Source organism: Podarcis gaigeae (assembly GCF_964106915.1).
Source record: "Podarcis gaigeae genome assembly, chromosome: 4".
Lineage (NCBI taxonomy): Eukaryota > Metazoa > Chordata > Lepidosauria > Squamata > Lacertidae > Podarcis > Podarcis gaigeae.
In genome coordinates, this window is record NC_139677.1 from 70,647,430 (window position 1) to 70,671,597 (window position 24,168).

General features: G+C 41.4%; 2 protein-coding genes across 7 annotated transcripts in view; one reads left to right on the top strand and one right to left on the bottom strand.

Moving 5' to 3' along the window:
* SH2D1B (SH2 domain containing 1B) overlaps nucleotides 1-24,168 on the top strand; it is a 44,867-nt gene that overhangs the window by 12,389 nt on the left and 8,310 nt on the right. Inside the window, exons 1-2 of one of the 3 annotated variants that reach the window (XM_083737553.1) lie at nucleotides 23,374-23,680; nucleotides 23,759-23,896. In XM_083737553.1, the coding sequence (XP_083593679.1) occupies nucleotides 23,763-23,896 (134 nt within the window). In that variant the 5' untranslated portion in view covers nucleotides 23,374-23,680; nucleotides 23,759-23,762. Of the gene's footprint in view, nucleotides 1-23,349; nucleotides 23,897-24,168 lie in introns of those variants that run through there. The other 2 variants (XM_083737554.1, XM_083737555.1) reach the window with 2 other exon arrangements.
* The window catches only part of LOC310843815 (uncharacterized protein), a gene marked incomplete at its 5' end in the record, with an annotated part of 39,177 nt that overhangs the window by 4,177 nt on the left and 10,832 nt on the right, over nucleotides 1-24,168 (bottom strand). For 2 of the 4 annotated variants that reach the window (XR_014563664.1, XM_083737584.1), the window contains 2 exons: nucleotides 7,910-8,236; nucleotides 17,066-17,151. The exons of 1 other annotated variant lie outside the window; for it this stretch is intronic. Coding sequence is in view for 1 of the 3 variants with exons in the window: in XM_083737584.1 (XP_083593710.1) it covers nucleotides 8,228-8,236; nucleotides 17,066-17,151 (95 nt within the window). Of the gene's footprint in view, nucleotides 1-7,909; nucleotides 8,237-17,065; nucleotides 17,152-22,797; nucleotides 22,853-24,168 lie in introns of those variants that run through there. One more of the 4 variants, XR_014563665.1, reaches the window with a different exon arrangement.

Here is a 24,168-nt window from a genome sequence, read left to right on the forward strand (position 1 = left end):
AGTGACTTCCCAACCACCTCATTGCAGCTTCTTACATCTTCCTTCTCTTTTCAACTGTGTTGTTTTTCCTTATTACCCTTTTATCTATCTGTTCTTTAATTTGCAAAATTTAGTCGAAACCTATCAAGGATTTTATCTGAGAACAATGTTTTCCCAGATATCTGTCCCACACTGTATATAGAGATTTTTGAATTACCGGTATATGATTTAGAAATTCCCTATGTACTTTCACTTTATTATAGCCTAAATATCTGTTGTCTCATCCGTCTATGTCCAATATATCAGTATTTTGCAGTCATCCATTCTTTTAAACAACACAGACATGAGGCCTCATAATAAAGCTTTAGATCTGGTAATGCAAAACTCCCTCTTTCCTTTATATCCATTAGTAGTAGTTTATATTTAATTCGGGGTTTCTTCCCTTGCCAATTAATTTGGATAACTCCCTCTGCCAATCCTTAAAACTATTGGGTGATATCGCTGAGGCCTGGAGCCTCCCTCCAACTCAGCACACAACAAGCAGAGTTCAAAACAGAAGCTCAGCCTTGAGGAGTAACATCTAAGCCTAATTTATTGCAAATTAAATCAAACGTAACAGAAGAAAGAAAACATGGCTCCTCTCTGAGTCTTTCTTCCTCGGAGAGAGAGCTGCAAAAGCTATACAGAGCAGAAACAGCGTATCTCAATTTCCTCTCACAAGACTCCAACAATCAGTGCTGGAATGTAAACAGACATGTGACATATTCCACACACATCTGCAGCATGGGAGGAATGGAATTCCCAACAAAAATATCCAACCCCCCCTATAATTGGGATCATCTGAAAAAGAAACAACATTTTGGCAGCACATTCATTTTAATAGTTGATATTCTTCCCCAAAGTGACAGGTTTAATTTGTTCCTAATTTCCAGATCTTTCTTGATCTCTTTCCATGTCTTATTGTAATTATCATTAAACAGATTAATTTTTTTTTGCTGTGATCCAAATTCCCAGGTATTTAATTTTTTTCTTTATTTCAAAACAACAAACAGCAACGCTTGTGGGTGTTTTCCTGCAAGCAGTGTTCAAACTGCAGCTTTTCTCCTTTTGTAGCCATGGCCAGCTGCAACCAATTAGCCCAGAGCTCACAAAAACTGTTCTTAAAGGTACAAACATCTTTACTGTTTCTTTGCAGAATGTTTCTTTCCCAACACACATATGCAAATAATTTGTAGTCATTGTTCAAAGGTCATATTGGTCTGTAGTTTTTGACTGATGTTAAGTCTGTTCCCCACTTTGGGATCAATGTTATAAACACTTCTTGCCATAATTCTGGTATCAGCCCCTCTTTTAGGATCTTATTCATTATTGTCTTAAGTAGTGATGATAGTACTTCTTCTAGTTTCTTGTAGTAGATTGCCGACAGTCCGTCTGGTCCTGGAGATTTTCCTAACTTCGCCTTGGTTATTGCTTGGTCATCATCATCATCATCATCATAAACTTTATTGCACTAGCCAAAGGCCATAGCATCATTCACAAAGGGAACAAAACAAAAAGCAACAATAGCCATAAAAAACCATAAAAACACCCGGCACTGCAGATACAATAAACCATGATCACCTCTCCTAAAAATTATTTGTTGCATACAATAAAATGGCAAGGGGTTCTCAGGTAGAATGTGCCAGCTTAAATGTCTGAATCACCTTTTCAATTGACTGCTATTTTTTCTAGTTCTTTTCTCCTGATCTTCTTAGCTGCCAATGCATATAGCGCTACTTTATAAGTTACAAAGTCATCAGTATCACTCAGCAGCCATTTCACCCTTTCCACCCTGTTTGAGTGTGTTCCATTCGTGAGCAGGGGTTTTATTAATCAGTCTCTTGGTTCTATGTATAGCGGGCATTGCAATAAATAGTGGTACAGGTCCTCTACGCAAGGTTGCCCACACAAAGTCTCTTCTTGTACTGTACTTTGCCGTACCGACCATCCACCACTGCCGAGGCAAGTGGGAGCTTTGTCAAATAACTAGCTTGGATGTGCTCCATTTTGATAAGTGGGAACCATGGTGAACTTTTGTTTTTTATTTATTTATTTATTTATTTTCAAAAAAATTTTGAAACAAGCAAACATACATCCTGTTTGTAATTAAACCAATCTTGATAACATTGTTAAGTAGCTTCCTCAAATCCCCCTGGTTGAATTTCATTATATATTATTTGAACAGTTTTCCAAAATCAATCTTCTCAAAGAAAATTTATCTTGATCACTTAACATCTTTCATTCTTTCTAATCTGGCCTTAATAATCTTTATTCCTATCCTAACATATTTAAGTCCTAAGCCTAACTCGTATTTGCAAGCTTTTCCAATTAAGTTATCTTAACATATTTAGCTAAATAGTCTTTGAATTTTATCCATTCTTCCTGGTACTCCTCCTCCTCCTGGTCGCAGACTCTTCCAGTCAGGTCGGCTAGCTCCGAAAAATCCATCATCTTCAGCCATGGTGAACTTTTGGTAGAGGTAATTCTTTTTTTATATAATTCAAAATCCTTTATTAGGCATAACACACCACATATAAATAACATAATACAATATAATATAAAATAATAATACAATGCAACATCATCACCTACCATTAACAACCACTAAGTCTCCTTATCATGGCCCATTCTTTCTTCATGGACAGCTCTTAAAAATTCGGCCGCTATTAAAGTAATTTGATCATCGCTGTCCGCCAGCATGTCCTGAACAGTTGGTTGAGTAAAAGTCTGTTTATTGAATTTTAGGGCCTCATACAATTGTATTCTGGCATAACTGCCAAAATCACAGGAGAAGAATATATGTTCTAAAGTATCTAGTTCCTTTTTACTGCATTTGCAGAGACGCTCTGATTCTGGGATAGCTAAATATCTTCCTCTCACTACCGCCGAGGGACACATGTTAAATCTGGCCAACATAAACAGCCTACATGATTCATGTTTCTTCAGATTTGTCATGTATCCCTTTTGGAAATCTCTACACAAAGGGAGATTTAAGTGGATAGGAGAGCAGGTGCTATGCTTTGCAACCTCAAGCATGGCGAGAACACTTTTTTCTGTGAAGGTCTTCCTAATAATTTCCCATGTATCTTTGGGATCAGAGATTTCAAAATCAGTTAGATTGAGCCCTATAGAATCCAGTTTTCTCTTACATATCAATGATAGATTGTAGATTGCATTATCACTTAAAAGATCGTAAAGTAGAGAATTAGGGGATTAGGGCTCTATAATGGAGGTAATCGTGGTTAAATCCCTTTCTGCATCGGACCTGAAGAGACAATCTCTTAAGTGCCTCTTATAATAGATTTTATTGCATTAGCCATGTGGCCATAGCATAATATACATAGAAATAACAACATAAAATGGGGGTGGGGAGATAAAAGTGGATGTCGTCCTGGGCGAATACTTTGAGAAAATGGGGATAACAAAAGTAACGGGGGATTTAAAACATCGAGTGACAGAGAATACAAAAACAGGTTCGATTGTGCGGCGTATCGACTACATCTGTGGCATTAAAGAAGAGGTTGGTGAAGTGCCTCTTATTCATCTTCATGATCACCTGAAGATCTTGTAATTGATATTGGGTCAAGAGGCATTGGGTGTCATCCTTCCAACATTTGGTCTGTTCCCCTTCTGTGTGGGCCATAATGGGGAATCTCTCCTCCAAGAGAAATTGGTGTCTTTTCACATAGTTTAGACACAGATAGTCAGTTCTAGCCCATATTATTGTCACATCCGCTTTCACGCGGAGAAGAGCAGCTGGGGTCCCATTGGGGAGCGAGAGCACTTTCCTGAGGAATTTATTTTACACTATTTCTAAGGCTTTGTTAGCATTTGGATCCATGCCCCATATTGCTACTTTATGAAGCATCTGGGAAGCCACTTTACCGGCATAGATTTTCAACACAGGTTCTAGTAACTGGCTACCCACCATAAAATAGAATTTCATCAATGCCCCACAAGCTTTCTGTGCTTTGAGTTTCACAGCCTCAGTGTGTCCCTTCCATGATAGTGTCTCAGTGAAAAGAACTCCCAGATACCTAAAGGTGCGAATCTGCTCAAGATTCTGCTGGTCCATTTCACACTTGAAAGTGGGGCTACGCTTCTCAAAGACCAATATTTTGGTGTTAGAATAATTCACGACAAGTTCTTCTCGCTTGCAATACGAGCTGAAAGCTGTGAGTAGATTATTAAGACCTAACCGGGAGAGTGATAGGAGCACCACATCTTCGGCATACAGCAGACAGGATATCTTCCTGTTACTAATTGATGGAGCAGGGGATTGCTTGGTGAATTTCCATCATTGTTATAGGTGAATTTAAATATTCAATTTTATCATTTGTGATTTTTGAAAATTTACTTTGACTTAGATATTTTTCTATTTTCTCATCGTCTTCTTTTCTTGATTGATAAAGATCTTTGAAATATTTTGTGAAACTTTTACTTATTTCCTCGGGTTCTTCAATTGTTTTCCCTCCTTCTATAAGTTTTCCTATTATCTTTTCTTTTTGTTTCTTCTTTAACTGCCAATCCAGCATTCTACCCAGTTTGTTAGCAAATTCAAAACTCTTGCTTTAGCCATTTTATTTTATATTTCACAATTTAAAAATATGGAAAATTGGGTTTGCAGCATTTTAATATTTTGCTTTGTGGTCTCATTCTTTGGGCTTTTTATAGTTCTTTCTCATTTATATTTATCTCTTTCCTAATTTGCTCCATTTTATTTTCTCTAATTTTCTTCTGGATGACATTTTGTTGAATACAGAAAACCTGCATACAAGCCTTGCTGGCACCCCAAATTACTTTGATATCAGTTTTCTGATTTGTATTTATTTCAAAAAATTCTTTTAAGGTTTCTTGTGCTTTTTTTAAAAAAAATATCATTCAAGATGTCTTCCTTCCTTCTCCATCTCCATCTTGTTTTCCTGTTGATCTCAGTTCTAAGGTGACTGGGTCATGGTCCGAGATTAGTCTTGGTTGTATTTCTTTTTTCCCAGTATTAAATTACTTGACATGCATATCACAACTGTTCTCACTGCTGATTGTTTTGCATCTGAAAAGTGAGTAAATTCTTTCTCGTTTGGATGTTTTAAGTCTCCAAACATCCTCTAAGTTAAGGTTCTCCACCAGTTGGAAGAAGATCAGTGGTGGTCTTCTTTAGATTCTTTTTCTCTTACTGTTCTATCTAGTTCTAATGGAGTTACAATGGAAGTCACCTAATAGTGCTATCTTTTCATTACTATAGTCCAGCATTCTTTCCTCCAGTAATTTATAAAATTCTGCCTTTCATTTGGAGCATAAATTCCTGTTATAATAATTTCCTTTCTTTCATATGTTATTTAAACTATAATTCTACCTTAAATAATAGTTTCAGATCTAATTTTGCATTAGCATAGATTACAATTCCTCTTATATATATATATATCTGATGAGATAAAGTCTGTACCTTTTTTTTTTTAACTTCCCAAGCAACATCCTCTGGGAACTACCATCCAAGTAGGACTGGAACTGTAATGGTTATATGGGGTTGCTCGTGCGTAAGTTGCCGACACTCCTGGCTAGGTAGCCTGGTTAAACCTTTCCTGGCTGGACAGCCCTTCACTTTGTGGCTGTTCAGTCGCTAGCAGAATCCGTCAGTGGGCGTTTCTTGAACTTCTTCCAGCAAAGAAGTTCTTTGATGCCAAGTCTACGCCTACTTTCCCTGCACGGAAGTTTTCTGAGCAGGGTGGGGGTGGGTAGCGGAGGACCTGTGCTCTCCCCGCTGGTCTCCAGTGAAGAGTCCTGGAGCCCCCTCTCCGATTCCCCCATCCGCCCCCCTTTATCCCTGGTGTTACACTGATTTCCTTCCCCAGCTGATGAGTCCCCTCTCTCCCTGCTTGGCCCTTCTCCGGCATCGCTTGGGAGCCCTGCCTCCACTTCTGGCTCCGATGTCAGTTCCCTGACAGGAACCATCACAAAGCGGTGCCACCCAACCCTAGTTCAGAGAGTCACTCCAGAAAGATACCATGGTCGATAGTATTGAAAGCCGCTAAGAGGTAGAGAAGAATTAACAGGGACGTTTCCTTTGTCCCTCTCTTGACAGAGGTACAGGGCGACCAAGGCAGTTTCTATGCCAAAACCAGGCCTAAACCCCAATTGAAATGGATCCAGAAATTCAGTTTCTCCCAAAAGCACCTGGATCTGGTTTGCTACCACTCACTCCAGAACCTTGCCCAAGAAAGGGAGATTAGCAACTGGCTGGTAGTTAGGTTTTCTGAATGCAGGGAAGGTTTCTTAAGGAGCGGTTTTACCACTGCCTCCTTCAAACAGGCAGGGACCACCCCCTCTCATAAAGAGGCATTGATCACTTCCCTGGTCCAGTCAGCTGTTCCCTCCCTGCTGTTTTTTATCAGCCAAGAGCGGCAAGGATCTAGAGAGCAACTGGTTGCCCTGACTGATCCGAGGACCTTGTCCACATCCTTGAGACTTACCATCTGAAACTCATCCGACACAACAAGACTAGACTGTGCTGTGAACATCCCGTGAGATTCATCTGCTATAACAGCAGAGTCAAGGTCTTGGGGGATGCAAGCAATTTTATCCTCAAAATGCTTTGCAAGCAAGTCACAGTGAGCTACTGTTGGTTCTATCACCTCCTTTGGGCCAGCCTGTGCCCCATACAACCCAGAAAAGCTCTGCCAGATGACATAATGAGGATGCAATGGAGGCAGCAAAGTATGCCTTCTTTGTTGCCTTCACTGCCACTAGGTAGACTTGATAATGATCCCTTACAAGTCTTCAGTTGCATTCATTTGGATCCTGAAGTTGCATTCAAGCCGTTTCCCAGCTTGCTTCTTCGCCCTAAGCTCTGGAGTATACCAGGGGGCCAATTGGGCTCCACAAAGTGGGAGAAGGTGATTGTGTCAATAGCCTGAGCCATTTGGATGTTCCAGAGGTTGGCCATTGGCCAGGGCTGCGACAGGAGCACCAGTCGTATCAGCCGGAAAATCCCCCAGTACTGTTTGGAATCCCACTGGATTCATCAGCCTCTGAGGGCAGACCTTCCTAATAGGTCCTCTGCCACTGTGGAGGGGAAATGGTGCTGACGTACTAAATCTCAACAGGAAGTGATCTGACCATGACAAGGGACTGATGACAATGTCCCCCACCTTCAAATCACCCCCTTCTTGCCCAGTTGAGAAAACAAGGTCCAGAGTGTGGCCTGCCTTGTGCATTGGGCTGGTAACATGTTGGGACAGCCCCATGGCCATGAAGTCCTGAGCCGCCCCAGAGCCAGCTGCCTCGGCATGGATGTTGAAGTCTGAGTGTCCTCAACACTGTCTCCGAGACCAGCTCTATCAGTTCAGGTAGGGAGACTGCTGGGCAGAGAGGCAGACGGTAAACCAGTGGAATCCCTAATCTGTTCTAATTGCCCAGTGCCAGGAACACACACTCTGGTTTCCCTCCCAACTGGACAGAAAGCCTGGAGATAGAGAATCTCTACAGTTCACAGCAACTGCCCCTCCCTGACCCTTGAGTCTGGCATGGTGCTGCGCTGAGTACCCAGGTGGGCACAGCTGGGTGAGACCAACTCCACCCTGTTCACCCAGCCAGGTTTCACTGATACATGCCATATCAGCCTCTTCATCCATAACCAGATGATGGATCAGTTAAATTTTTTCCTGGGCTGACCTGGCATTTAACAGCAGCAGTCACAGACCTGAGGGCTGGCTGATATGACAACTGCAATTCCCTATAATAGAGGAGGAGCTGGCATATGGCACAGTCACTAACTGCCTGGGCCGTGTGCTCCTTACCCGGTCTGCGTCTCTTCCCACACCATACCTCCCCCTACCCGGAACCACGACAATTCGGGCTCCCCCGGCTCTTCCCCACTCCTCCCCACAAATTTCTTTACTGGTTACTTCCTAACATACAATTCAAGTCCAGGATGTACACCATATACAATCCTTAAGCAAGGTATATAACCTATTTAATTAAATCCTATGCAGATCTATTTCTTCCTTTCTTAATAGATTCTTGTTTGCGTTCATATATTACACAGTCCTCGAATGTGGTTAAGGAAAGGTCCCCAGAATGTCATGGACAATACAGCTGATGAGGTTGGCTAGCATAGGTAGCAGACACAGGCAGGCTGCCTCAGGCAGCTGGGTTGGGTAGAACAAGGTTTCCGGATATTTCCTTGTTTTGCCCCGAAGGGCTTCCTCAGCTGTTAATAGTTCTATATAATATAAATATAAACACCTGGTAATACAATGATTAATATTTGACATGTAGAAATTACAAATATAAATCTGTTACATCCCGACTAAAAAATAGAATTCACACATTATTAAGCATTATCAAGCATTATAAGATACAGAGGTTGTACATAAAATCAAAGTGTGTAACAGATTACGTAAGCAATGATTCTTGGACGATTCTCAATAGTAATGGCCAATGAGTCTCAATACGCCATTAATAAGCAAAACCATGTGATGAGACAGGTGTAGATAATTAACCTAAATGTAATCTTAAAGGAATATGACCACAATGGTGTGTCATAGGCAGAGCTCTTATATAGTATATATTTCATATAGCTTGTATGGGATATGTCATTATAAGAAGCAGGTATAGTCCAATATTTAAACCTAAAGGATGAAGTGCTAAGTAAGAAAAAAAATCTGCTTTCCTTCTGTGTAAGGACTCTTCCTGCATTTTCAAGAGGTCCTTGAGAGGTCCAAAGTACAAAAAATGTCAGGACATACTCAGTGTGTGATTTTTGGATGAAATGGGATACCAGAGGAGCATCCAAAATTCTATTTCTGATCCTAGAATGATGTCCCGATATCCTGGATTGGTCTTGTGGTTTGTCCCATGTATAATAAACCACATTTGCGCTCTCTCTCTCTCTCTCTATATATATATATACAGTGCATGCAGTAGCACATGTGGCAAATGATCGTATGGTGAATTTAAAACCCTCACTGTTGGCGAACTCTTTTACTGGAAGTGCATATCTGCATGCAACGCAGTGTCCGCACTTGAAAAAACATCTCGGGGCTGTTATTAAAGTCTGTTGTTGTGGTATGGGTTTTAGATCAGTGTGTACCAGTATATCTCAAAGGGATCTAGTGCATCGTTTCCCAAAGAGTGGAGCGACCTCGCAACCAGGAATCTCTTTTAAGATATGCCAGTGGCGTTTCACTATTCTCTCATGTGATTAAATTCTAAGGAAGAATGGATTCTCTTCGTGTTCTCATGAATGTCAGTCCGGGTTTTTAAAAGTGTGGATCTATCCTTAATTTTAGTTCTCTGTATGGCTGCGGATACCACCGTACGTTGGTAACCATGTTCTATAAGTGCGGTTACCAACTTGTAGGAAGTAACCAGTAAAGAGATTTGTTACAAACATTACCATTCAGCCTATTGCGCTCTATATGTTGTAACTATTGCATCTGCATAACAAGGTATTGTATTTGTTTTGGCCCCTGTTTGTTAGCCTAGCTCACCTTGCAGGTGATGTAACATCCTCATACCATCCCAATAATGGCTTCTGGAACAGGAGAGATAATATGCCAGCCATCACATAGCCACTCGGGCTCTCAGGTATATAAATCTCCCTGATGGGATCTAATGTTTTGGGCTTCAGTGTAGATCCTGACTCGGAGAGGGCTGTGTACTAGCCAGCTTTAGTCTCTCTGTTCACATTCCTTGGAGCTCTCAATAGCTGAATGGGAAAGTATTTTATCTTGTTTGTGATCTGTTTTTATGCTTTAAGACTGTTTCACTGTCTTTTATTCTGTATTCAAGCTTGCTACTTAATAAAAGCACAGAATTACTCTCCACTAGTGTTATCACCCCTGAATCCGAATGAACTATTGCGTTTGGCAAAAGAGCGAATGGCCATGTATTCACAGGCTTCATCCTGCAGACTAGATGCCAGTTCACTGCTTCAATAAATACTTCTGATTTGCATATCTGTTCTTGAGTTATGATGCAGATTATATCAATCATGCTGTCAAGCTAAAAGATGCCCTATATTAAGCCCTTGTGACAAGGGAACCATTACGTGAAATGGAAAGGCAATAAAAACTTCAATGCGCTGATATGACACTGATCTACTTTGTAATAATGTTTTGAGCAGAATTCTATTCATCAAGGGTTCTGGCTGTGATTGGGTTGTTTTCTAAGTAGTAATTCTAAGTCGTTTTAGACTTAGAACCCAAAATCTGCATGAAGGTGTTAAAAAAGAGAGATTTTATGTGACGGAAGCTAGATACGAATCGGAAACAGGAAACCAATACTGAAAGTCAGCTTTCGTAGTACATGTCCAAATAAGGATGTTGGTGTGTTCCAGTTAACCCACTGTTGAATGACTTAGAAACAATTGCTTGTGAGCACAAAATAAAGTCATATTTGTACAAGGGAAAAACATTTTATCAAATACAGAGATGAGCAAAACCATTATGTTATGTTCTCAAAACTGTTGACAAGGGTAGGATGATTTTATCCCCTTTCCTACCAATGTCCAAATTGACTGAATGCTATATAAGCATGTTTAAAGAGGCCCAGCCCCAGTGTTAGAAACTGAGATATGAAAGCTAGGAGCTAAAAGGCACCTTAAAACTAGGTTATGAGTGCAACAGTGGAATGTCAAGGCGTGTTTTTTTTTTTTTTTACCCTGTCATTTTTTGGGAATACTAAGCTTTTACACCTTTCCCCTTGAAACCAGCTTTGATGTGAATTGAGCAAATAAACAGTTTAGCTGCATTTTAAGGCAGTAATTTGTACACAGCCTATATTTGAGTCTTGTATGTATGTCCTCTACCTTGCACCACATCTGTTCTAGGGGGTTGGGTTCTAGTGGTTGGCCTCCCTAAGGCATAAATTGTCTCAATTAAAGCATTTGAAATTTTATTTTGTGGATGTACAGGGTTTTTTTAAAAAAGAATAGTCATAGAGACCACATTGTGAGTACACAGCAATTACAATGTTTGGGTTATAGAAAGCCTTTTAATTAGGAACATCGCCCAGATATGACATCGTTCCAATTTGCCTTGCGCAACCATTATACATAAAGTATTGCATATGTACACAAAAGGCTTTCATTGCTAATGTGCTAGCTAATTAGGTAATGGATCTAATGAGCATTTGCACAGAAACAGTCAGCAGCAGAACTGTGGTGGTTTGTTATCACACTTGACATTAATATTAGGAAAGGATGATCCAACTGTAAAATAGTGCTGTGTAAATTATCTTTTCAAAAAACAGTTTATCAACTACTAAGGGTGTTCCCTGGAGTACAAGATTTGGTTCACACAATTCAGCACTTTATAAAATAGCCAATTCAGAGGCAGCCTAACTGGTCTCCTTCATGCCTCTCAACACTTTTACTATTAAGGATTTTTAAAACAATTTTTATGCTTTAAATTAATTTTTATGCTTTTTTCCTATTGATGGAAGTGGATGAATTTTCAGGCACAGTAGCCCTTTCAGAGTGGATGAAGCCTGCCCAATCACAGGCATTTTTACTGCGTGTGTTGGACACTTCTAAAATGTGATTATTATTTTTTCATAAAGGAAACAGTGTGATGAACCAGAAATAAAAGAAAAAGAAAGCTAATGCTATTTTAGGCTGCATCAACAAAAGCATAGTGTCCAGATCAAGGGAAATAATAGTCCCACTCTATTCTGCCTTGGTCAGACCACACCTGGAGTACTGTGCCCAGTTCTGGGCAGCACAATTTGAGAAGGATATTGACAAGCTGGAACGTGTGCAGAGGAAGGTGACCAAGATAATAGAATTGTAGAGTTGGAAGGGACTCTGAGGGTAAACCTAGTCCATGTTGGAGATAAGCAGTGTCCAGTGCACAGCGGAATGATGAAAAGTACGTGCCAACATGCTCTATATTACTTTATTTACACTTCAAAGCTGGTAATTTACAGAAAAACATTTTCCCTCTGCCGGAGCAGAGAAAGGCATCCTCTCTCCTCTAAAGCACGGAGAGAATCACACCACTGAACTGCAAAGAACAGTGAAAAACAGGAAACCAGTGTACGTCACATCCAGTCTCCTTTCCCGTGAGAAAACCCAACAGCACTTGACTGTTGAATGTAAACATTGTCTTGTGACAAGCACTTCGCTGCTCAGTGAAGGAAGCAGAAACCAACATCCTCCCCCTTTCTGTGAACATCACTGGGCAGCGTGTTCGTACAATATCAGCACAAACCCAACTTCTGCACATAGGTACAGTGTTGACCCCTTGATACAATCTTGGACAATACATCAGCAGGAATTTCATTACCTGGCATATAGGACACCGTTACGAGTCCCTTTTGAATACGTTCCCTAGCATGTTGCAACTTTAATTGCAAGTGCTTCGTGCTTTGCTTACAACCTTCAGAATTCAGCAAAGCCAAACATGCTTTGTTGTCCTGGTAAACCTGGATTGGACATTTGACAGGAATTTTCATGTCTTTGCACAATTGTAACAACCATTCACAATCCTTAAGTGAATAAGACAGTGCATTCAGTTCAGCTTCACAAGTACTTAAGCTAACTGTTGTTTGCTTCTTGCATGACCAATCAAATAGACCCTGATTGTACTTATAGCAAACTCCAGACGTACTTTTCCTGTCTGTAGTGTCACTTCCAAAACTTGCATCTGCAAATATCTCAAGACCACCAGACTTCTGATTGTTAAATCTCAGTCTGTAATGCATAGTGCCTTTCAAATACCGCGCTATGCGTTTCAGAGCTTTCCAATCCTTAACAGTAGGATTGTTGACTTGTCTGCTTAGCAAATTACAGCTAACAGCAATGTCAGGTCTTGAACATCTGGCAATGAAGTTTAGCTTGCCTAGCACACTTCTGTACAGTGTAGTATCAGAAAATGCTTCTCCAGTGTCATCTACCTGATAACCTGTTGTCATCGGTGTGTCTACAGGGTTAGCATCCATCAGGTTTAGTTTGCTTAACACATCAGCAATTTTACGTGACTGGTGTACTAGAATGTTACCATCTTGATCTCTCTCTATTTCCAGAGATAGGTAGTTGTTTACCTCACCAAGATCTTTCATGTCAAAGTGCTCTTTCAATTGAGCTAGGGCATTATTGTACATTGTGACATCCTTCCAAAAGAATAAAAGATCATCAACATAAAACAAACAATACAGTTTCTTTTGCCCCTCCTCTTTGACAAATACACATGGATCAGCTTTCCCTTGCTTAAAACCTAGAGAAAACAATACTTCAGTGAGTTTTGTGTGCCAACACCGTGCACTTTGTTTGAGACCATAAAGGGACTTCTTCAGAGCACAAACAAATCCCTGTTTTACCTGTACGCCATCAGGTGGAAGCATATAAAGTGATTCATCTAGAGATCCGTACAGAAAAGCTGTATTCACATCATGGTGACTAATGTGTAGATTCTCTTCTGCAGCTAGCTTGAGCATAAGCCTAATGCTCTCATACCTCACGGTGGGTGAGTAGGTCTCGTGATAGTCTTCACCTGGTACCTGTGCAAAACCTCTGGCTACCAATCTGGCTTTGTGTCTGACTATCTTGCCATTTTGATCTGTCTTCGCTTTGAAGACCCATTTGCTTCCAAGCAGTTTCATTCCTGGAACTACTGGAACAAGGTCCCATGTTTTGTTCCTTTCCAAGGAATCAAGCTCAGCCTTCATGGCATTTAACCATGGCTCAGCTTCCTTTGAATCCAAATCCTGGATTTCTTGGAAACTTGAAGGTTCAAATACCTTCTTGGAGCTTTTAACAGCTGTTACTGCTATCTTAGCAAACTCATCAGCAAATCTCTTTGGAGGTCTGCCTTTTGTTGCTCTCTGTGACCTGCGAATTAGCCTTAAGTCTTCAACACTCTCCTCTTCCTTCTTAGGAGAAAAGTGACCTATTGTGAACAATGGTTCCTCCAATTCTTGATCAGAGCTTTCAGAGGGTCGCATAGAGGCTTTCGCACTCTTGAAATCCTCTGAATCACCCGATTCAGTTTCAGACTCAGACTCAGAACCTTCATCAGTGGGTGTGGGTTGTTGCGGTTGCTTTTGACTATCCTCAGTTTCATCACTGTCATCAGGATAACATTGGAAAATTCCCACATTCTCCCCCCACTTGGCATTGTACTCAACACTTCTTGTGAGCTTAATTTCCTTAGAGTCAGTCATCATTATTCTGTAAGACCCTTTCTGATAACCTAGAAAGATACCATGCAATCCACGCTTGTCTAACTTGGAGTTTTGTGGTGAGTGAACCCACATGTCAGAACCAAAAATTTTCATGTGTTTGATGTATGGCTTCTTGCCAAACATCTTCTCATAGGGGGTACAACCAATCGCTGAAGATAACCTGCGATTATAACTGTAAGTGAAACATGAGAGAGCTTCGGCCCAATAACTCTCTGGAAGATTGGCATCATGCAGCAAGGTTTTTAACCCTTGAAGCAATGTCTGATTTGCTCGTTCCGCAAGTCCATTCTGCCATGGCGAGCGAGGACTAGACAAATCGTGTTGAATTCCTTTCTCAGTCAGAAAAGCTTCAAACTGCTGAGAAGTGAATTCTCCCCCGCGATCAGTGAAAAGAATTTTTATCTTCTTACCATGCACATTTTCCAACCAAGCACAGAATTCCTTGAACCTTGGAAAAGCCTCTGATTTCTGCTTGAGATTGTACACATAAATATACCTGGAAAATGCATCAATGAGAACCATGAAGTACCTGTTTCCACCCAAAGAGGGCGCTAGTGGTCCAACCAAATCAGCATGAACAACCTGGTATGGTTCTGTAGCTTGCCTACTAGACACCTTACCTTTCGCAGCCATTTTTACCTTGTTTGCTGCGCATGCCTTGCACTTCATGTGGTACCTGCAGGGTTTAATAGTCATACCTTCAACCAAGGCAGGCATTTTAGATACTGCCTCAAAATGCAAATGACCAAATTTTCGATGAAAATCGTGAATACATTCTGCATGCAAACTTTTGTTAGAACCTGCAATGCAACAAGTGTCATCCTGCACAACATCATCAAAATACAAAACATACAAACGATCAACATATTCAGCATGCAATACATAATCATTTTTCTTTGTGATGATGCACCTTTTGTTCTTAAAGGAAACGTCAATTTTCCGCTCATTCAGCTGTCCAACGCTGAGCAGATTATGCTTGGCATCTGGCACATAAAGCACATCCTGTATCGATAAGTCCAAACTGTGAAGAACAACAGTTCCGTAGCCTTTACTGGGAATTGTGTGGTCATCCGCCTGGTGAATCGCACCTTCCTGCGGTGTAAAAGACACGAACAGTCGCTTATCGTTGCACATGTGGTGGGTCGCCGCTGAATCAACAACGAAGAAAGATCTAGACGTCTTCTGGACCTCTGCAACCTTTGGAGTGAAGCGTGAGACCATTGCCTTGTGCTGCGTTGTCCTGGACACCGGACCTTTGCCTTTGCCTCGGCCTTTTCCACGCGATGAGCTTTCGCTGCGCTGCTCTGTCTTGGCCCTGGGATATCTGCATTCCCTCTTCATATGGCCTAGACGTCCACACGTGTAGCATTTCACTGCCTTCAAAGCTTTGGCGCCATCTGGTGGTTCCACTGCACTATGGGATGACGTCTGTGAAGACTCCCCCTTGCCCATGCAGCTATCACCCTGGCGGTCTGCTCCATTCAGAATCATGGCAGTATCACTGGCTACTGTGAGTTGAGCATTTGGCTGATTGGCATCAAATTCCCCACTTGCCTCATCCAGCCTTCTGCAGCTAGCCATCATGACTTTGGCATTAGCCTTCTGCGTCATCTCTGCTGCTTTAAATCAGGCTGCTTCATACAAGCTGCGTCTGTGTACAGCTGCTTCAATCCAAAAGCAAATTCAAAAACAGCCTCTGCTTTGTGAACCTGTGCCTTTCTGCTTAACTGCTTTGCTTATCTGCAGCTGCTTCAAACCGCATTCCAAAGGCAAGTTCAAAAGTGAAAGTTCTCTCTGCTGTCTTAAATTCATGCTGCGACACTGCTGCAGCTGCTTTACTTTCGATTTCCCCCAGCATAGGAAAAATTTATCCTTCTAGCCTTTTGCCTGTGCCACGGCAAAACCGGCTATAAAAGTTCAAAGTCCAGCCATAAAGCCATTAATTAGAAGCTGGCAGGCTGCCCGGAGCTGTAGCACATACCTCATCAAATCATCTTGACGCGCAGAGATATCGTCCGATCCGGCCCTCTGCATTCCGATCCTTTGCCGGCACTCCAATTCTTTGCTCCTTTGTTCCTTTGCCAGGAGCCCGACTTCTGGAGTCCATTCTCAAAACACTGCGTTTTTCTGGGCCCGGAACCAAATGTTGGAGATAAGCAGTGTCCAGTGCACAGCGGAATGATGAAAAGTACGTGCCAACATGCTCTATATTACTTTATTTACACTTCAAAGCTGGTAATTTACAGAAAAACATTTTCCCTCTGCCGGAGCAGAGAAAGGCATCCTCTCTCCTCTAAAGCACGGAGAGAATCACACCACTGAACTGCAAAGAACAGTGAAAAACAGGAAACCAGTGTACGTCACATCCAGTCTCCTTTCCCGTGAGAAAACCCAACAGCACTTGACTGTTGAATGTAAACATTGTCTTGTGACAAGCACTTCGCTGCTCAGTGAAGGAAGCAGAAACCAACAGTCCAACCCCCTGCAATGCAGGAGTCTCAGCTAAAGCATCTATGACAGATGACCATCCAACCTCTGCTTAAAAATCTCCAAGGGAGGAGAGTCCACAACCATTCAAGGGAGATGATCAAGGAAACCAAACCTTATGAGGAATGGTTAAGAGAGTTGGGGACGTTTAGCCTGGAGAAGAGAAAACTGAGAAGTGATATGATAGCAATCTTCAAATATCTGAAGGGCTGGTGGATGATGGAAGAAACTTGTTTTCTGCTGTTCCAGTGGTTGGGACACGAACCAATGGATTTAAAATTCCAAGGAAGTAGATTCTGATTCAACAATTAGAGGAACTTTCTGGCAGTAAGAGCTGCCTGACAGTGGAATGGACTACAGTAGAAGGTAATGGACTCACTTTCAGTGGAGATTTGTAAACAGAATTTGGGTGGTCATCTGTCAGGGGTTCTTCAGATATGATTCCTGTATGGCAGGGGGTTGGACCTGCAACCCGAGTGAGAAGGGTAAGGTAGTGATTGGGGAAATCACTCTTTGTCGGAAAGCCTGGGGAACTGTTGCCATTCAAGAAGCAACTATGCTGATCTAGCTGTGCAAATAATATGACCTGGTATAAGGCAGTTTCCTTTGTTGTCAACAAGGAAACATAAATACCGAAAACGGAAGGTCCTTTTCCTTTGCTGAGTGAATAGTAAGCAAATGCACTTTCCACAAAACTCTGGTTCTTCTGAGTGAATGACTATATGGTGCCCATTTTCAAGAAAGATGGCCATCAGGGTTACATACAAGAGACAAATGCCCCAAGCCAGAGTATGAACGGATCTTGAATTCCATTGAAATGAATGGGACAAGTTAGCTATGATGGAGCTGTCCCCTGATGCCAACAGCAATGCAACTTTGAGTGCAACTCTAGACATGTCTGCTCAAAAGTAAGCCTCACTGAATCCGATGGGACTATTTTCCATGTAAATCTGCATACGACTGCAGCATTTCTCTGGACTGGGTTCACAGTTTAAGCAAGCTGTGTCTGTGTGATATTGGACTGGATCTTCCCTGTTATCTCTTCCCCTCTCTGTAGCATATAATTCATTTTAAATCTCATAGGCTTCCGATTCAGCAGCAGCTAGCTGCACTTAGAAACAAATTTGTCTGTCTGATAGCTGAAAAATAAGCCTTAATTAGATAGCAATATATGTTCCCATGGGGCTTCTACAGAAACACTCCTGATGACATCGCAGCAGGAGCATTATTTCATCAGTACTGCTTACTTGCTTTGGTAAACATCTGATCAAAGAGTGAAATGACTGATGGGAAGCTTATACTGCTCTCTGTTCTTTTTCAGAAAGGGGATGTGGGAATTTGAAAATGTAGACCTTTTGCCTGTGTAGTGCCAATCTGCAGCACGCCACGAATGATTGTCCACTAGTCGCAGTGGCTACATTTTAGTACTGGACCACACTCTTTGTGTGGGGCTTAATCCTGCCTCCTGTTCTAAATGAGCCTAGTCATTGAGAAACAACCCAGCATTTTGGTCTAAGAATCCCATCAGTCTCAGCCAGCAATCCCATTGCTTGAGGGAAGGTGAGCCTCGCTCTTGTATAAGATAACAGGTTTCTAAATCACAGTCTACTCCTTTCCCTTCTTCTACTTGGGGAAGCAAAGTAATTCAGGAGGTGCACATACTGCGCAGACAGATAGCTTATAAATATGGAGCATTATATTAAGAGGTTCCCTAGAATTTGAAGAATGTCCTTTTGCCCTGCACTCAGCACCAGGGACAGCCCCGCCCAATACCCTGAACGGAACATATGGTTATGAACTCTGCTGCTCAACACAGACCAACTTTTGATATTAAGATGAAAACAAAATATTAGGCGTTTTTTGCACACTTCCTTGAAGTGAATTGCTTGTTTATTCACGCACCAACAATTATGGTATTATTCATCGCCCAGGCATTGCTTCCAAATTCTCCATCAAGCATACATGAGTATCGTGGCACAAAATCCTATTAATAATATATAAATCAAATGATTGCAGTACTTGGCCAATACGGAACAGTATATCAGGAGTTAGAAGCATATCACTGAGTGGCTTTGATTTCTTTATCCGCTGGGGAAAAGGAACGTTTTAAAGCTGATATTGTTGCTTCCCATGCCTTTGCATTAGGCAGAGTTACAGTGCCATCTAGAGGTTTCAAGAGGCTATAATCAACAACACCAACAGCCCATGAAGGTGTAGAAAACAACAAGCAGTGGGTTTCAGATATTGTGGAGGGTGAAAGGAGGGATTTCGTCTAAAGGTGAGATGTATGCAAGATAAACACTGTGTCAATTCACAACAGCAGCCTCCTAGCCTTGTTGAGCTAAGCTACATTCTGTAGAAGAATAACTCCTTTGTAGAAGAATTTCAACACGTAGGTCAGTGGTGGAGTGGCCTGGCAGATTGAGATATATTGCCACCGCTTGGAATATAAGCATACTGCAGGAGGAGGGGGTGGTCTTCTGAAGTTCTGAAAGTGAGAATGAGGTCAAAACCATTTCACTCCATGTCATGGATTTTTCTTGGAAGGAAGAGTATGGCACACGATTCCAAAAGATTTTCATTCACTCCAAGTCTGGGTTGAATGGCAGCCACCTCTCAGCCCCTCCCCCCCAGGTCCGCTGCCTTTTGAGGAAGCCTGTTCCCAGGTAGCACAGAGTGTACCTCTCTGCTCAGCCCCATCTTTAAAAGAATTTGCTGCCCCTGGATAAAGGGGGGGGGGAGTTTCTCCTAGGCTTCCCCTTCATCGATCAGCCTTCCTGAGCTCCTCTGAAGCTTTGCAAGGTAGAATAGGTTATGGCTTCCAGGCATGAAGGTGTTAAAATAAAGAGAAGCAACCCCAGGTTTAGGAAACAAGAAAATAGTTCACTAAGATGGAAAAGACAGACAATGCAATGCATAAGTAATAATAATAATAATAATAATTTATTATTTGTACCCCGCCCATCTGGTTGGGTTTCCCCAGCCACTCTGGGCAGCTTCTAACAAAGATGAAAGATACACTATAAGTTTCAGGAAACTAGCATATTCCCTTTTGGAGCAATCCAATAGCCCTGGAAGAAACAGTCCATAAACTCAACCAGGCTCTCATGAGAATCTTACTTTGAGTAGCAGCCTTTCTTCCTTGTACCACATCAAAACTGCTTGTCTCCAGGCTGGCTATCCCAAGATACAGTCTCCACTTGTCAATTATATGCTCCACTCAGTGTCACAAAACCCCTGAAGCCAAGAAATGTGCCAAGAAATGTTGCTAGGCTTCCAAATTAACCCTATAATCCGCATTGAACAAACAAGTGAAAATATGCATCTGATATTATATGCAACAGTTTGTACCAACCGTCTGTTTAAATAAAGCCTAGAAAATATGCATTCCCGTTGAAATAAAATGCAACAGCCCATAACAGTAAAGTACAATTTCCTCCTCATGACAAAAATCCTATCTCATGAGGAAGAAAAAACTCAGCAAGGGATATGCCTGCTCCTGGGGGACATTTCAATATATCTGCATTACAGAATAATGTATCAAACAATGATAATTGGGTATAGAACAGTCCTGGTATTCTGACAGGGACAGGGGGCAGTGGTAACTGTTTGAGTGACATTTCGTGTTACAAAAGATCACGAACAAGCAGGCTTTCTGAGCAAGGAAGGCAATTTGCCGGATCGTTTCAGCATGAAAAACTGATGTGACAGGCTTTTGCTTATTTTTCACCAAGCAGTAAAATAACTCCCGGCTTCAGCTTCATGCAGGTGCACAGCATGGAGTAAAACAGGCAAGGATGAACTCTAAGAGCTTAATCAGACTCTCAGAGGGGAACAGGAAACTATATGTTGACAGCTCACTGATGGAAATGGCTTTAGCAACTACGCTGGCAGACGGGAGGCTTTCTCTGTGCAAAACCACTTCACTCACACATGCACACAAAAACAATGCCAGTTTCATAACCTCAAGATCCCTGGTGTCAGGTTGACTTGCAGTTGCTGCCAGAAAGTTAACTTGAGTAGAACCTGGGTACTTGTCATCTTTGGCCTCTGTGACCTGATCCACTCCACCCTCGCAAGGGAGGCAACTAGGCCTTTTCCTTTGGCTGGCTAGCTGGTTACTCATTTAGAAATACCTCTGTGGTCAAGAAAGCAGGCCAAGATATTACTTGGAGGGCAGCTGCATTGCTTTTTCATGCCTTTTCGCTCTCTCTTGTTTGCAGTTTGCACAAGAAGTGTGCATGCATACGAAAGCTCATACCAATAACAAACTTAGTTGGTCTCTAAGGTGCTGCTGGAAGGAATTTTTTAATTTTGTTTCAACTACGGCAGACTAACACAGCTACCTACCTGTATCTGTAATTCTTGTATTTTTAATTTCCTATTTTAAATTAGTACTAGCTGCTGCAAGAGTCAATTACTTGGCAGGATATGAATTTTGCAATAAATAAAACTGAATGTTAACATTGTCATGAAATTTTATTTTAAGACAATTTGGAGCTGGAGTTGGAGGGGGCAAAGTATTTGCAAGAAATTTGAAGAAAGCGGCATGAATTGTGGTAAATTTCAAAGCTGGAACATGTGCAGCGGGCAACCAAGATGAAAAAAGATCTGGAAACTAAGCCTTGTGGGAAGTGGTTGAAGGAGATGGGCATGTTTAGCCTGGCAAAGAGGAAATTCAGAGGTGATACCATAGCCATTTTCAAATATCTAAAGGGCTATCACATGGAAGATGGAGTAAACTTGTTTTCTGCTGTTCTAGAAGGGAGGACACAAACCAATGGATGGATTCAAACTGCAAGAAAGGAGATGGTGACTGAACATCAGGAAGAACTTTTCCTCATTGGAGGTTTTTAAACAGAGGTTGGATGGCTGCTTGTCAGGGATGCTTTAGTTATGATTCCTGAATTGCTGGGGATTGGACTAGATGACCTCTGGCATCACTTCCAACTCTATAATTCTAGGATTATATGAAATTACAGCATTGAAATTACACAGAGGGGGTCAGTAATCTCTGGAACATCCAAAAGAACTCTGCTGGATGGCTCCTAGAAGATGCAATGCAAGCTGCAAAATGAGCCTTCTTCACACCTGACACTGCCACATGGGGGCAGGATTATATGCACTAACCAATGTTTGGTCAGTTTTGGTGTATGCCACTAATGCTGCAGTCTTGATCTGGCTTGCTTCAAAACCTGAAACTCCCCCCAAATACCAAGGAATCATTTGGGCTCCACAACACCAGAGGGTGCTTGGGAGATATTGTGTCAACCGCCCATTCCATCTTACCATTCCATACTGAAACCAGGCTTTCAACAGAGCCATCAACTTTCTCTGCTGGAAAATCCCCCAGATCATTCAGGAACACATTATCAGGTTTCATCAGAGGGCAGGCCATGTGAATGGTCCCACTGCCCTTCTGTATTCCTCAAAGGTGATCAGTGCTGTCAAAGTTGGTGGCGATAAACATCTGGCAAGCAGATGCATGCATATTTCCTTGTATGTGAGTACTCAGGGTGCTGGGGTAGGGATGCAACATTACCTAACCTGCAGTAGTCCATCACCGTGACCATATTAAAAAAAAAAAAAAAAATCCTTCCAGTAGCACCTTAAAGACCAACTAAGTTAGTTCTTGGTATGAGCTTTCGTGTGCATGCACACTTCTTCAGATCATACTTCAGATGTATCTGAAGAAGTGTGCATGCACATGAAAGCTCATACCAAGAACTAACTTAGTTGGTCTTTAAGGTGCTACTGGAAGGAATTTTTTTTGTTTTGACTATGGCAGATCAACACAGCTACCTATCTGTAACGTGACCATATTAGTGAGAAGACCCATCAGTGGTGGGAATTAATATGGAAATGTGGCCTAGAGCTGGACAATTTCTTGCATTAAAATCAGTATGGTTTTTTGCCCGTAGGAAAGGGACTTATGGGGAGATCATTATCACCTCCTCCCTCTCAGCTATCTAAAAAATGCTCTCTTGATCACCCCAGCAAAAGGGTTCCAGACAAAAAAAAGACAGAAATGTAGGAGACTGTTATAGGTGACAATCAACAATGAGAATAGGTGGCACATTTGACACTGTAGATCTACTGTGTAAAGTGGCACTGTTTATTCATTTGATAGAGAAGATACAAATAAAAAATAGCCACAGATCTCCATCTACAGGGAGAGAAAAAAGAGAGGACTGTAACACAGGGTTGTTGCAACATCAAACATAAAGAAATGTTGTTCCCCACTCTAATGTTACATTTTACATTGCTCTATAATGCTTTCTGTATTCTGCCTTCACAACGTGCTTGTGAGACTGATAAAATAGGAGCGTTATTGAGCTATGAGGAACTGGAACTGACAGACCACTGAGTAAAACCTAGATGAACAAAATCTTCAGCCTAGCATCCCAACATTGCAGGAGAAATCCTGTGGAGCGGTTTTCAGGTAATTGGAGCTCCTGTGTTTTGAATATCACATGTAAGAGTTTGCTGTGGAACAGTTGTCCTTCCTTGGGCCAATGTATCACAAACCAATTGCCATGTACACTATTCCAGTTGCTGGACTGGATTGTACTTGCAAGACAAAACCAATGACCCTTGTTCACTTTGCCAAAAACTTGTATCTAGCCCCTTCCATTTCTGACAGATGATCATACTATTTGTTGGGTGCGCGCACACACACAAAATCCTTTTGAATAAGCATATCTTTGTGTAGCTCATAATCATCTTAATCATGCTGACAAAAGATTATAAATATATTTCAAGAAATGATTCAATCTTCACCTTTCTCCCCCACAACCAACCACCAAGAAACCCAGCAAAGTTCTTTGTTTAAAGAGCTCTGGTGACGACTAATCCATTTATCAGTTTTACATTTCCTGTGCTGTTTCCTAGGTTTTGCATAGGGGAAAAAACAATCACGTTGTTGAACTGAAACAACACAGTTGAAAGCCTTTCATAAAGGCGCTGTGCCAGTTTCACCATCTGTGCTCAACAGGTTGGCTTTAGTTAGGTAAAGAACAGAGCCTCTTTTTGATCTAAATCTTTAATAATTGATCTGAAAACATTTTCATAGGTAAATGGAACTGCAGTATTTCCACGGAACTATAACTAAAGATGACTGTGAAAAATTACTGAGCAAAACAGGAAAAAATGGGAGCTTTTTAATACGAAACAGTGAGAGTATTCCAGGAGTCTTGTGCCTTTGTGTTTTGTAAGTATTTCCCTTTCATTTAAACTAGTTATCTTGCTTTTCTTTTGGAGAGAATAGCTTCAGTTCAGAGAAACGTAACTACACTTCAGTTATCAGATATTAATGGGGCTTACACACAACTTTCTATGTATTGGGTCCAATCTTTATTATGTTTGGAATTTTTGAGAGATAACAGCCCCCTGATTTTAAGAAATCAAAGAAGTTCATCTAGGTGATATAAATGTAATCCCAGGGGTATGTGCACATGAAATGATTCTGCTTTTGATTGTAGA